The 13,946-nt window shown below is 42.9% G+C and overlaps 1 protein-coding gene across 1 annotated transcript in view; it reads left to right on the top strand.

Annotated features, from left to right (window-relative positions):
* ttc23 (tetratricopeptide repeat domain 23) overlaps positions 1-13,946 on the top strand; it is a 70,812-nt gene that overhangs the window by 10,792 nt on the left and 46,074 nt on the right. Inside the window, exons 4-5 of the mRNA XM_043680424.1 lie at positions 2,037-2,193; positions 5,489-5,614. Of these exons, the coding sequence (XP_043536359.1) occupies positions 2,037-2,193; positions 5,489-5,614 (283 nt within the window). The remainder of the gene's footprint in view (positions 1-2,036; positions 2,194-5,488; positions 5,615-13,946) is intronic.

The following is a 13,946-nucleotide window of genomic DNA, read 5'->3' as shown; positions in this document are numbered from 1 at the left end:
CCATTCAGAAGACTAATAACAACAGGGAAGAAGCTCTTCTTGAACTTGTTGGAACCTTTTAGGAAGCCCTTTGCCTCTGACAAAACAAAGATTCCACCCACTGTATAAATGCGCGTTTTTCTTTCAAATCCCCATTGCTTATCCTGCACAAGCCCATAATGTATCCAATTTCCACGAAAGCCATTTTGGTATTTAATGCCAATTCACCAGTGTGTGGAAATGGTTCAAAAGACAGCGCAGTATTGACAGCTCAACTTCTCAACAGCTCCCTGTTTCCCACTCACTCAACAGTCCCTAAAATTCTGTGTTTTATCCATGTATGAGGAAATGGGTTCTGCTGGGAATCAAAGTTATTTCAACTCTGAAGAAAGGTCACTGGACTCAAAACACTAACTCTCCTGTCTCTCCACAGATGCTGCCAGAGCTGCTGAGTTTCTCCAGCAATTTCTGCCTTTTATTCCTGATGGAGTTTTCTGTGGGTCCATGAATCTAGGGGTGAGGGGAAGAGTCATGTTGCTGTCAGTGTTCCACTCAGACTTTGAAAGCCTGTATAGGGTTGAAGTGCTACATGGCACCTGTGCTACAATTCCCCAATGTGAATCGATCCCCAATCTTAAATGTGCTCAGTTGAAAATAAAACCAGTTCTAATAAGGTGGGTACAGTGGCTCAGTGGTTAGCACTGCTACCTCAGGCCACCAGGGACTCTGGTTTGATTCCAGCATTGGCTGACTGTCTGTCTGTACAGAGTTTGCACATACTCCCCGTGTCTGCGTGGATTTCCTCCCACAGTCCAAAGATGTGTAGGTTAGGTGGATTGGCCTTGCTAAATTATCCACAATGTCCTGGGATGTATAGGCTAAATGGATTAAACATGGTAAATGCGGGGTTAAGGTAGGGAGTGGTTCTGGGTGGGATGCTGTTTGGAGGGTTGGTGCAGACTTGATGGGCCGAATGGCTTCTTTCAATACTGTATGGCTTCTATGATTCTTCTAATGTTCTAATAAATATGTCGCCTCTGTTAGTTTCCCTTGTTCTCAGTTTATTTCTTTGCTGAAGCAAGCCATTTCCTAACAAGCAATCCACTGTTTGATTATAAAACATGATGGTAATGAAACTACTTCCGAGGAGTGTGTTGTGGACTCATGTTGACAGACTGCAGACTGTGAGCCAAGCTATTTCTGGCATCTCCCGAGACCTTATGCAGCCTCGTCTGACAACTGCTATATACATTGGAGCATTCCACATATGGGGCTTGAAGTTCGGAGAACAGTCCATGGCGGGGGAAACATATCTGAGAAGGATTAACCCCCTTTGCCCACACACATCTTTAGATGCGACTGAAAAATATTTGCCTGCTGGGGTGTTTCTGCCCATTCCTGTGCACAAGTCAACATTACTTACTTACCTTCCTCCTCCTCCTAAGCTGCATATGTCAATCAGGCTGGCACATTTAAGCTTCACATGGTTAGTAAACTGAACAGCCCACTGGGTCCTCATTTCAGGTCTCTGCTGAGGTCACTGATCTCCATTGGGTTTTTCAGCAATCTGCAGTGGTTTCATGGTCATCATTAGACACTTAACCCTAGATATGTAGTGAATGCAAATTCCACCATCTGCTATGATTCGATTTGAACCCAGGTCCCTGGAACAATAACTGAGTTTCTGAATTAACAGGCTGGTGATAATACCTCCTCAGTTGAGTGTGGTCTTGGAATAAATCAGTAGTGGACATCCACTGAAGTGTCCTTCTTAACTAGAGCTAAAAGGGCATTTTCCCTGGTAAATGCACATGTTTGTGGTGTTCATCACAGGTGAATCGCTAGCTGGATATTCATTGTAATGCCATGTAGGGTGGGTGGAATGAAAACCTGGGACATAACTGGGCAGCTGCTGACCCATCTAGTGGGGGAGGGAGGGGGAAGATAAGGAATGGTTAACAATTTTAAATTGCTGCTGATCAAAAGTAAAGTGTAATCTGTAGCAGTAAGCCAAAGGTTGCACAATCGTTCTCTCACAAGCCGTACTGCTCCCACAGGACAGGCCCCGCAAGCAAAGCTACACTGTGAAAAGGCCAAAGAGATCATGTACTCAAACACTCGGCATCCAGTTTCTGAGGAGGAGAGGAAAGATATCCTCCGATGTTTGATTGCCATGTTCCTCACGCTGGGTAAAGCGATGGTGGGACTTCAGAAATATCCTTTTATTGTACTGATTGCACTTTACAAGACTTACGACCACTTTTTGAGAGAATAAACTCCGGTCTACAGACATGTAGTTGCTGCTACGTTATAGAAACATAGAAATTAGGGGTAGGAGTAGGCCATTCTGCCCCTTATGCATTCACAATCGGTGCCTTGCATTTTGTCCACTGTTGACCATTTAGCATAGAGTCATAGAGATGTACAGCATGGAAACAGATCCTTCGCAGTTCTATTGAAACAACTGGAAATGTAACCTCTACTCCTTTTCTCAATTCTCCTTCACCGAGCAGGAAGAAAACTTTAAAAATAGTGTTCTATAGTGCCTTTTGCAACCTCAGAGCATCCCAAAATACTTTATGGGTTGAATAAGACATCAAGGAATAGAGAGCAGGAGTATCACATTGCTCGAGGATCTGCCATGATTTTATTGAATGGTGGAACGGGCCAAATAGATCAGATGGCCTATCCTTCCTCCTATTTTCTTTGTTTTTACATTAAACAGTTTTATGTCTAGTCATTGCTGTAATGTAGAGAAATAGAGAATCCATGTACACAGTAAGGTTCCATAAACTATGAGAAGAGAACATCTATTTCAGTGATTTGGCCACAGGTGACAATTAGTTAGGATGCTGAGAGAATAGTCAAGAGAAGTAAGATGCAATCTCTAACATTCACCTGATGACAAATAAAGCCTTAGTTCAAGATCTTGTCTGAAAGACAGCTGTTCCGATAGTGCAGCATCCCCTCACTCCCGCAGCGAGGCCACAAGTCTAGAGCTTGTGCTGAAGTTTCTGTAGTGAGACGTGAACCTAGAAAGTTGTAGGGGCAACTGTTTGATCAACTAAGGTGCCAATCAAGCAGACTGGTTGGTGTCAAGCTTCTTGAGTGTTTTTGGAGCTGCACTCATCCAAGCAACTGGGGGAGTATTCTATCACACTTCCCACGTCTCCTTCGTACATGGCCGACAGACTTTGAGGTGTCAGATGTGCTTAATGTAGAGTTGAAACTTTATTGCTGGAACAGCACAGCAGGTCAGGCAGCATCCAGGGAACAGGAGATTCGACGTTTCGGGCACAGGCCCTTGTGCCCGAAACGTCGAATCTCCTGTTCCCTGGATGCTGCCTGACCTGCTGTGCTGTTCCAGCAATAAAGTTTCAACTTTGATCTCCAGCATCTGCAGACCTCACTTTCTCCTCGTGCTTAATGTAGACAATTGTTCCAGCAACTGAACTGCAGATTATACTTCAGTGAATTTAAACTGGTGAAACTCTGCTCTTAAAAAATCAATGATGTGGAATTTCATTGGATTCACACATTCTGAGTCCACACACGCCTGTCATTTTGTTAGTTAATTTTCACAAGAAAGGAAAACAGACATTATCACTTTTTTAAAAAAGGTCAAATTTATTTGTTTAAGCCCCTCATCAGCCAGTTATTTGCACTTTCACCTGAAGGGGACCATCTTCAAATCCTAATGTCTGTTAGCAATACACAGCAGTAACATCAAACTAGCAATAAAGTGTGTTACTGCAACAAATAACTCACCTCTTGACTTCCCAAAGCAATTCCATTATCTACAAGGTATAAGTCAGGAGTGTGATCAATTACTTTCTACTTTCTTGGATGAGTGAAGCTCTAAAAACATTCATAAAGCTTAACAGCATCCAGGACAAAGCAGCCTGCATGATACGCACCACATTCACTTCCTTCACCTGTGATGCACAGTATCTACAAGATGCACTGTAGCAACTCAACAAGGCCAACTAGAAGGACAAGGGCAGCAGATACATTGGAACACCACCTCCTGCAAGTCCCCCTCTCAGCAACACACCATCCTGACTTGGAACTATATGGCTACTCCTGCATGTCATTGGGTCAACATCCTGGAACTCCCTCCTTAATAGCATTGTGGCTCTATCTATAGCAGTTCAAGAAGGCAGCTCACCACTGAAATGACTCCCCAGAGGCCGGTATTCAGTCACCAAATCACCCTTTATTTACACATGGAGAGTCCTTGACACTGATCCAGCTCCCTCAGAGCCAGCTCTCAGAGTGAGCAGAACCTCTGACACCTGTTTTTTTAAAAACTTTCCCCCACACTACTGCCTAACAGCAGTAGTGGTTATTTTTCCCCAACACCCATGTGTGTGTGCAGGTGTCGAACACAGTGAAGAACAAGTGCGTAAATCTTTATTTATATTCCACCACAAGGAAGAAAGGAAACACTTGAGTGGACAGTTACAAGCAGCGCCCTTCTCAAGAGAGGGCAATGCTGCGTGATCAAAAGGTGAAGGAGAGGACGCTCCTGTTTATTTTATGTTTTTTCACAAAATAGAGAGACATTCCTGTTTTTTTTGCACAGAACCTCTGACACTCCTGTTTATATTTTTTTGTTCACTGCAGTTTATTTATTTTTTGTTTATTTTTATATTTTTTTTACCCCCACACTACCGCCTAACTGCGGTAGTGCATATTTTCACTCCAGTTTATATCTGTCAGTCAGGGCTCACTGATTGGATTAGGTTAACAGCCCCAAACAGAAAACTTATATTTTGTAAAGTCCACCTGGCTGACCTTGTTACAATTACTATCACCACCACCTGCTCAAGGGCAGCTAGGGGTCGGCCTGTAAATACAGGCCAGCCAGTGGTGCCTACGTTCTACAAATGAATAAAAAAAGGCAATTTAAATTAGTTAGCAATCCGATTCACCCACCTTCTTAAGGGCATGATTTGGAGACACTGGTGTTGGAGCGGGGTGTACAAAGTTAAAAATCACACAACATCAGGTTATAGTCCAACAGGTTTATTTGGAAGCACTAGCTTTCGGAGCACTGCTCCTTCATCAGGTGGTTGTGGAGTACACAATTGTAAGACACAGAATTTATAGCAAAGTTTGCTATAAATTCTGTGTCTTACAATCTTATTCTCCACAACCACCTGATGAAGGAGCAGCACTCCGAAAGCTAGTTCTTCCAAATAACACTGTTTGGCTAGAACCTGGTGTTGTGTGATTTTTAACTTCTTAAGGGCAATTTGGAACAGGAAATAAACACTAACCCAGTCAGTGATGTCAAGCCCTGTGAAAGAATGAAATAGTTAGGAGCACATCCTCAGGTGCCAAAGGGCTACAGAGGTGGAGAAAGGATCTAAAAGATTGGCTAAGGTCTTACAGAATGGCAGGGCAAGCTTGAAAGACACTCGGGCCTACCTATGCCCTTTTTTCTTGTTTTCTTCAACAGAGAATGTCCTCTACACATAGTCTGCTTTCCCTTAACTTTGCTCACTCTGAAAGAGGCAGAGCAAAACCTGCTCAAGTCGGAGAAGGTTGTAGACGAGCTTCGACAGGCCGAGGAAGTGCCACTGGAAGAGATTAGACGAATAAATGCTGAAATTACTTTGACCTTGGGAAGGTAAGCGCTAAGATTTGGAAATTCCATTTGTGCATGTGTCTTAATATGTATATTTTTGCAAAATCAAATGCATTCAAATAGCCGTTTCAAAGGCTAGCCACACTCCGAAAGGATTCTGATGCACAACTCACAATGGAAGGACGTTAGAGCATGAAGGAGCCCTGCTAATGAGCTTTAGAATATGAAAAAGGCTTGCATTTATACAGGGCCTTTCATGACCACGGGATTTCCCAAAGCACTTTAAAGGCAATAAAATAATCTTGAAATGTCATCATAGCTGTAATGTGGGAGATGCAGCCGCCAATCTGTGCACAGCAAGCTCCCACAAACGAAGACCAGACTCCACCATTGCATATTTTAAAATTAAGTATCGTAATGACATTACTGGAGTACAATGTTGTACAGATCATAGCTTCAAATAATGCTCACCTCTCTGTGCTGCAGGCTGAACTGAATCAGTTGTGATAGCAGTGGGAGTGCTTCTCCTGGTCTTGGTGAACCTTTACTTTATGTATTCAGTATTGTCACTGGACTACTGTTTCAGTGGGGAGAAAGTGAAGACTGCAGATGGGTGGAGATCAGAATCAAAATGTGTGGGGCTGGAAAAGCGCAGCCCATCAGGCAGCCATCAAGGAGCAGGAGAGTCGACGTTTCGAGCAGAAGCTCTTCATCAGGAATTCCTAACAATGGTGACCTTGAAACTATCATCAATTCTTATAAAAATCCATCTGGTTAACAAGGGTGCCGAGAGAAAGGGAAATGTGTTGTTCTTATCCTATCTGTCGTACATATAACTCTGAAATGGCCGAGGAAGACATACAGGTCATTTAGGGATGAACAACAAATACCAGTCTTGCCAGGGATTCCTACATCCCATGAAAGAGGAAAGAAATTCCTGGGACATGGGCACGATTGTATAACTTACCTGGTTAATATATAGCATGGAGTCAAGTGTAGTCTGGACCCAGTAAGAATGGCAGGTTTCCTTCATGAGTGATTTACTTGTGTTTTTTTTTACAACACTCAGATGGATTTTCATTTGTATATTTTTAATTTTTTTTTAGCTGAATTCATATTGCCCACAGAGAGCTTTGATCGTGTGTTTTTATGGTGTACGAGTCGAATATCATAGCCGGTACTCACAATTGTTTAGATTGGAGCAGGAATCCAGGATATTCAGGCAAACTTTAGTGTCTCATAACTGTGGTGTCAGCCAAATTGTCGATTCCATGCTTGCCTCTTCTCAGCTGCAATGTCTTCCAAAGTCAAATAGCCTGCTGCCCAATCCAGTCGTCCCCTCACCGGAGAAAGTGAGGACTGCAGATGCTGCAGATCAGAGTCAGAAGTGCAGTGCTGGAAAAGCACAGCAGGTCAGGCAGCATCCAAGGAGCAGGAGAATCGACGTTTCGGACATAAGCCCTTCATCAGGAAGGGCTCACAGGAGCCTTGAGCTGTTGCTCGTTTTTAAACAATGAACTAACTGAAACCAACACCTTAGGGAGGGATAGGGAGGAGTTGGGTGGGACTTAAAGGACTGCTTCTTTAGAAATATTTTGTTAAATACTGTTTTCTAATCTTCTCTGCAGCCTTTACAAATAAACTATAGTTCCTGATTCAGCAACTTTGTTTTGTTGGGTTCAAGAGTGACCAAACAGTAAGTGACCTTTGGAATAGGTGTTGGGATATTCAATACAGTAACAGATAGCACCATAAACATAAGACACAGTGATAGATTGGTGTACACTCAGGTCCAAATTGATTGCTCTGAAGTGTTTATCTGCATGCCAGTAACCTCACTTTAATTTTAGTCCTGCTTTCTGAACAGCAGAGAGACTCTCAGTGTTACAAAAATAAAAGTTATTTTTAAATTAACCAACAGAGGGGGAACAAGGGTCACAGTTCAATTCTAAAATGCATCAAGTTGTACACTTTGAGAATATGACCTCATTTTAAAACATTGTCAGGAGAAGATTAACATTTAAGAAAATTGCTCAAAATATGGAAGAGTTTGGATACTCGAGTAGAGTTGGAATAGATAGAGAGGGACTGAGTATAATCAGTAACTGAAGAACCCAGATTTAAAATAACTGGTTAAAAAAACAGAGGGCAGATGAGGAGAAACTTTTTGTTTGCAGAGTGTGTTTTTGTTGTGATCTGTAATGTTCTGCCTCAGATGTTGTTGGAAGCAGATCAAATGGTAGCTTTCAAAGGGAAATTGGAAAAGTACTTGAAATATTTGCATTTGGGGCATGAGTCAGGAGGGATTGGAGCAAATTAACACCAGAGTTTAATACTGGCCTCCAAAGAGTCTGGGAATGTACTTTCCTAGTCAAGAATTTTACTTCATCTTGCACATTGCAGAACTCTTAACACCAGTGATACGTGTTCCCCCTGTAGGTTCATCCAGTCAAGTCATAGAGATGTACAGCATGGAAACAGACTTTTTGGTCCAACTCATCCATGCTGACCAGATATCTTATACTGACCTAGACCCATTTGCCAGCATTTGGCCCAATCCCTCTCTAAACTCTTCCTATTCATTTGCCCATCCAGATGCCTTTTAAATGCTGTAATTGTACCAGCCTCCACCACTTTCTCTGGCAGTTCATTCCTCTGCATGAAAAAGTAGCCCCTTGTTAACTCTTTCCCCACATACCTTAAACCTATGCCCTCTAGGTTTGGACTCCCCTATCCTGGGGAAAAGACCTTCACTATTCACCCTATCCATACCCCTCATGATTTTATAAACTTCTTTAAGGTCACCCCTCAGCCTCCGACACTGCAGGGAAAACAGCCCCAGCCTATTCAGCCTCTCCCTATAGCTCAAACCCTCCAACTCTGGCAACATCCTTGTAAATCTTTTCTGAACCCTTAAGTCCTCACCCATTTATCCCTTAATTAACACATAATCACCATCTCATCCACAGTTCCATTTGGTTCCAGGCAACCTTGCCAGACCTTACCAGATTATAATATTAGACTGCTCTTTACAAACAGGCAGAATGGACCAAATGACCTCCTTCTATACAGTGTGATGATTCTGTACCAAGAAGTGAGCACTTTTGCTGGTGCCAATACAAGAAGCCAAGTTTCACATGTGAGCCTCTTACAACTACTGTCTTAGTCATTTCCAGTAGACTCTGTGTGCAACTCTGCTGAGGAGCCCATTTGATCCCTGGTCTCTGCTGAGTTACCTGATTGTACGTGGTGGGGCTGGATACTGCAATTTGAACTCAACATCGGAGGATACTAAGAGGAAGAACTGTCTAGCCAGGCTTCTTAAGACCAAGTCATTATTCAGTGATTCTTGTTGAAGAGTGCACAGCTGCTCAAGGGCACAGTGCATCTGTGATGCCTCCTGTAGTTGATTGCCTCTGTCAGTGTTCGCTATCTATGTCAGCACACGACAGTTGGCTATTTAGGCACAATCCCAGGTGCTATGTAGTATTCATAGAATCGCCAACTCATGGATTAACTCATCAGGACAGGAAAAGAAAGTATCAACTTGTCATATACTGTTACATTTTGGATTTAGTACTTGCTTTAGTGACACATTTGCTTCTCTAACACGTTCTCCATCAATGTCTTCTTCTGTTTCTGTTGTGTGTTTGAGTTTTCCTCTTGCTATGCTGATCTGTGGCTGGGTCTTCCTGAGACTCAATGTCGCATGGCGCATCCTACTGATGTACTGATTGCACTTACCTATGGCTGTCAGCCTGAGGGGGAAATCCAGCCTTGATTGGTCACAGGTTGTGGAGAACCCTCTTTAGTTTTGGAGAGAGAGAGAGAGATTTCGTGGAGTCTGGTTTGAGAATCACAATTCTGCTGTGGCCCTTACAATGTTGGCAAACTCAATGATGTCTCTATCTTGGTCTCCCCTCCCCCTGCCCTGCCCCCATTTGAAATGGGGGGCATCTATCACCAGCCTACGTCTTGCTGGGATAGCCCCGTCCCTTTGTTACACCTTTGCTTTCAGGTAAGGGATAAGGTGGGCTCACTTCCCTCACCAGCTGAGGTTACCAATCTTATTCCCTCATCTAAGGCTTGGTAACCCTCGGGTTGAACCGCCGCCAACCATTTCTCAGTGTTCACCTTATCCAAGCCCCTCATGATTTTATAAACCTCTATAATGTCACCTCTCAGCCTCCTACACTGTAGGGGAAAAACCGTCCTGTCCTACCCAGCCTCTCCTTATAACTCAAACTTTCCAGTCTGGATAATACCCTAAATCAAAACGCAGTTGCCTTCAATTAATTACCGTAAGAAAGCAGTCCTGAAAAGAGTCCTTTGACCATTGCATTCTCTTTCTCATAAAATAGCATATGCTTCGAATTACTGCTTGAAATCTTCACTGATCTGAAGTTGTTGTGATTGTTGACCATTCTTTATATCCTGGTAATCGTCCTGACATCAGTAAATGTGCCTTTTGTCAGTTTAAACTTAACCCTTATGTTCTGTTCTCGAGATTAATCTTGAAACGGTGCTCCAGTTCTTTAAACCAGAATTTCTCTCTTTCAGATTTCATATGATGCAAAAAGGTTTATTTTCTCATAGCTAGCAGTGAGAGGGAGCTGTGTCTAATTCCTGCAGGCTGGCCACCTATCCTTGTATTACAAATCAATGCATGTCATGTTGGTTTCCTGGTAACCAGGGCTACAAACATTTATACATGTGGAAATTACATTTAGTGTAATGTTAGAATACTAGTGGTAAATGGTGATGTGTATTTGCCTCTAAGGTTTCACCAACAATACCTTGAATGCTTCCAATCTTCCATAGTGGCTGAAGTTCAGTAAAGCTTTTGATAAAGTACCCCATGATAGGTTATTGCAGAAAATACAGGGGCATGGGATTGAGGGTGACTTAGTGGTTTGGATCGAAATTGGCGAACTGAAAGAAGACAGAGGGTGGTGGTTGATGGGAAATGTTCATCCTGGAGTTCAGTTACTAGTGGTGTAACACAAGGATCTGGTTTGGGGTCACTGCTGTTTGTCATTTTTATAAATGACTTGGATGAGGGCTGTTTGTAAATTTGTGGATGACACTAAAGTTGGTGCAGTTGTGGACAGTGTGGAAGGATGTTGCAGTTTACAGAGGGACATAGATAAGCTGCAGAGTTGGGCTGAGAGGTGACAAATGGAGTTTAAAGCGGAAAAGTGCGAGGTGATTCACTTTGGAAGGAATAACAGGAAAAAAGAGTACTGGGCTAATGGTAAGATTCTTGGTAGTGTTGGATGAGCAGAGACATCTCTATGTCCATGTGCATAGATCCCTGAAAGTTGCCACCCAGGTTAATAGGGTTGTTAAGAAGGTGTACGACATGTTAGTTTTTATTGGTGGAGGGATTGAGTTTCGGAGTCATGAGGTCATATTGCAGCTGTATATAGCTCAGGTGCGGCCACACTTGGAGTATTGTGTACATTTCTGGTCGCCACATTATAGGAAGGACGTGGAAGCTTTGGAAAGGGTTCAGAGAAGATTTACTCGGATGTTGCCTGGAATGGAATGAAGGTCTTATGAGAAAAGGCTGAGGAGCTTGAGGCTGTTTTCGTTAGAGAGAAGAAGGTTAAGAAGTGACTTAATAGAGGCATACAAGATGATCAGGGGATTAGATAGGGTGGACAGCAAGAGCCTTTTTCCTTGGATGGTGATGGCTAGCATGAGAGGACATAACTTTAATTTGAGGAGTGATAGATATGGAACAGATGTCAGAGGTAGGTTCCTTACTCAGAGAGTAGTAAGGCCGTGGAATACCCTGTCTGCAACAGTAGTGGACGCGCCAACAATAAGGGCACTTTTTTAGATTAGATTAGATTCCCTACAGAGTGGAAACACTGACCCTCCGAAGAGTAACCCACCCAGACCCATTTCCCTCTGACTATGGGCAATTTAGCATGGGCAATTTAGCATAGCCAATTCACCTGACCTGCACATCTTTAGACTGTGGGAGGAAACCGGAGCACCCAGAGGGAACTCACGCAGACACGGGGAGACTGTGCAAACTCCATACAGACAGTTGCCTGAGGCTGGAATCGAACCTGGGACCTTGGTGCTGTGAGGCAACATTGCTAACCACTGAGCCACCATGCCACCCACTTAAATGGTCATTGGATAAACATATGGATGATAATGGAATAGTGTAGGTTCGATGGGGTTTAGATTGGTTTCGCAGGTCAGCAGAACATCAAGGGCTGAAGGGCCTGTACTGCACTGTAATGTTCTATGTTCCCCTTAGATTCCAACCCTATACACTGATGGTGAGGCAAAGGAAGTGTTTAGGGGCTAACTTGCATGAGAATGTGTGACGCATATTTATTACATTAGTTGACTTCAGTTTGGTGCCAAGTCATTTAAATACAGAACAACCACGGTTATCCGAATGTCAGTTATCCAAATTTCGGATTATCTGAACAAGATCTTAAGGTCCCGTAAAAACATTATCCATTAGCCAAATAATCAGTTATCTAAACAATCAGTTATCCAAACAAATGACTCCCCGCCCGTCTCGTTTGGATAATCAAAGTTGTTCTGTAGATACTTTCACTTGCAGAGGTGATGCCAGTGAACAGTGTATCTGTTCAGGAGATACAAAAATTGAAGAATTTCACTAGTTAACTAAACTAGAGTCTTGCTGAAGAGAGAGAGAGAGGTATCCTTTCAAAACGTTACATTTTGCAATTATCTGGACTGATGCATTATCTGTGATACCTGTACCAATCAGACTCCCCTACCAACTGATCAGCACTCATTTCTCATGCAGTCTAAATTGTTGTTTCCTTCTGAAATTTAGTATTCTTGCAATTTTGCTCTGATGAGTGCACATTGAAAATCTTCAACATCATGCCTTTTTTGCAGCACTATTCAACCTTTATATTGCCACAGGACTGTTAGATGAACTGATTCTGAAAATATAAATTACAGAGAATGCACATGTAAAGAATACTACTTTTTAGTCATTTGTTCCTGGATCTGGGTGTTGCTGGCTAGGCCAGTACATATTGCCAGTCCCTAATTGGCCAGAGGACAGTTAAGAGTCAGCCACATTGCTGGGGGTCTGGAGTCAGATTTCCTTCCCTAAAGGATATTAGTGATCCAGATGGGATTTTACAAATCTAGAGTCTTTATATGATCACCGTCTCTTTATTCCATATTTTATCTAACTCATATTTCACCATCTGCTACAGTGGGATTTGAACCCCATCCTCTGAATAATGGCCTGATATTCTGAATTGCTACTCTAGTGACATTGCCACTGTGTTGCACCTGAGCCTTCTCAAAGCCTTTCATACACCGCTCACTAAACCTCAAAAGTGACAACACTATATTGGCTGGAAAGCACTGAGAGATGATCTGAGGTTCTGAAAGGTTCTATATGAGTGCAAGTGTTTCCCTCCTTTTACACTGGGGAGTCCTTTTGACTTTGAGAATCGGGGAATTGGCACTTTGTTTAACAGTTTCCATCGACCTTCAAACATTCCTTCCCTCTGTGCTGCTTCAGTGAGATCTGCCACAGACCAGAGATTGCGTTAACAGCCCAAAGGCTGGCAGAAATTTGGTGTACTCCTATTACTTTTCCAAAGAGAAAAAACTGAGCTATCATCTGTCCTTAAAAAGATTGCCAGCAGGTCAAGCACAGTTTGTGCACAATGACGTGACAATGTTCGCATTTGTTTAGCAAGTTCCACCCTCATCTCAAAGCACGGGTTTATGGCAAATTCTTTTACCATGTGGTAGTGGAAATGGAGCCTGCCAAAGAAATAAGGGAAAGTAGATAAAACAGAAAGTCAGTGATAGTGAACTTGTTTGGTGATCTGTGCAATAAAACTGTCGTGTGCATGATAACTGAAGTATTTTCTTTCTTAACCTATTCCATGCTGTCTGGCATTCTGATGGACAGTTCATGAGCGATGTCGAGTAGACAGGAATTTAAAGTCGTTTCCCCTAAGCCATCGGTTGTGTTTTCTCAGTTGGAGACCTTCTCCTCTCCAGTAAAAACATCAGGGTGACTGAAAACAAAGTTTTTGTCTTCTGTCTCTGCCATAAAGGAGGGAGAGATTGATGATGTAATAGAATGATGAAGGAATTTTGGGGGCTTCAGGGGGCTTCTTGGGGTATTGTTCAAGAGCTTCTTGGGGTATTATTAAGGGGACAGCTTGGGGTATTGTTCAGGGAGCTTCTTGTATTATTCAGGGGCTTCGTGGGGTATTATTATGGGGACTTCTTGGGGTATTGTTCAGGAGGCTTCTTGGGGTATTGTTCAGGGGGTAACTTGGGGTATTGTTCAGGAGGCTTCTTGGGGTATTGTTCAGGGGGCTTCTTGGGGTATTGTTCA

Source organism: Chiloscyllium plagiosum, chromosome 40, assembly GCF_004010195.1.
Source record: "Chiloscyllium plagiosum isolate BGI_BamShark_2017 chromosome 40, ASM401019v2, whole genome shotgun sequence".
Lineage (NCBI taxonomy): Eukaryota > Metazoa > Chordata > Chondrichthyes > Orectolobiformes > Hemiscylliidae > Chiloscyllium > Chiloscyllium plagiosum.
This window is presented reverse-complemented; position numbering and strand designations above follow the sequence as displayed.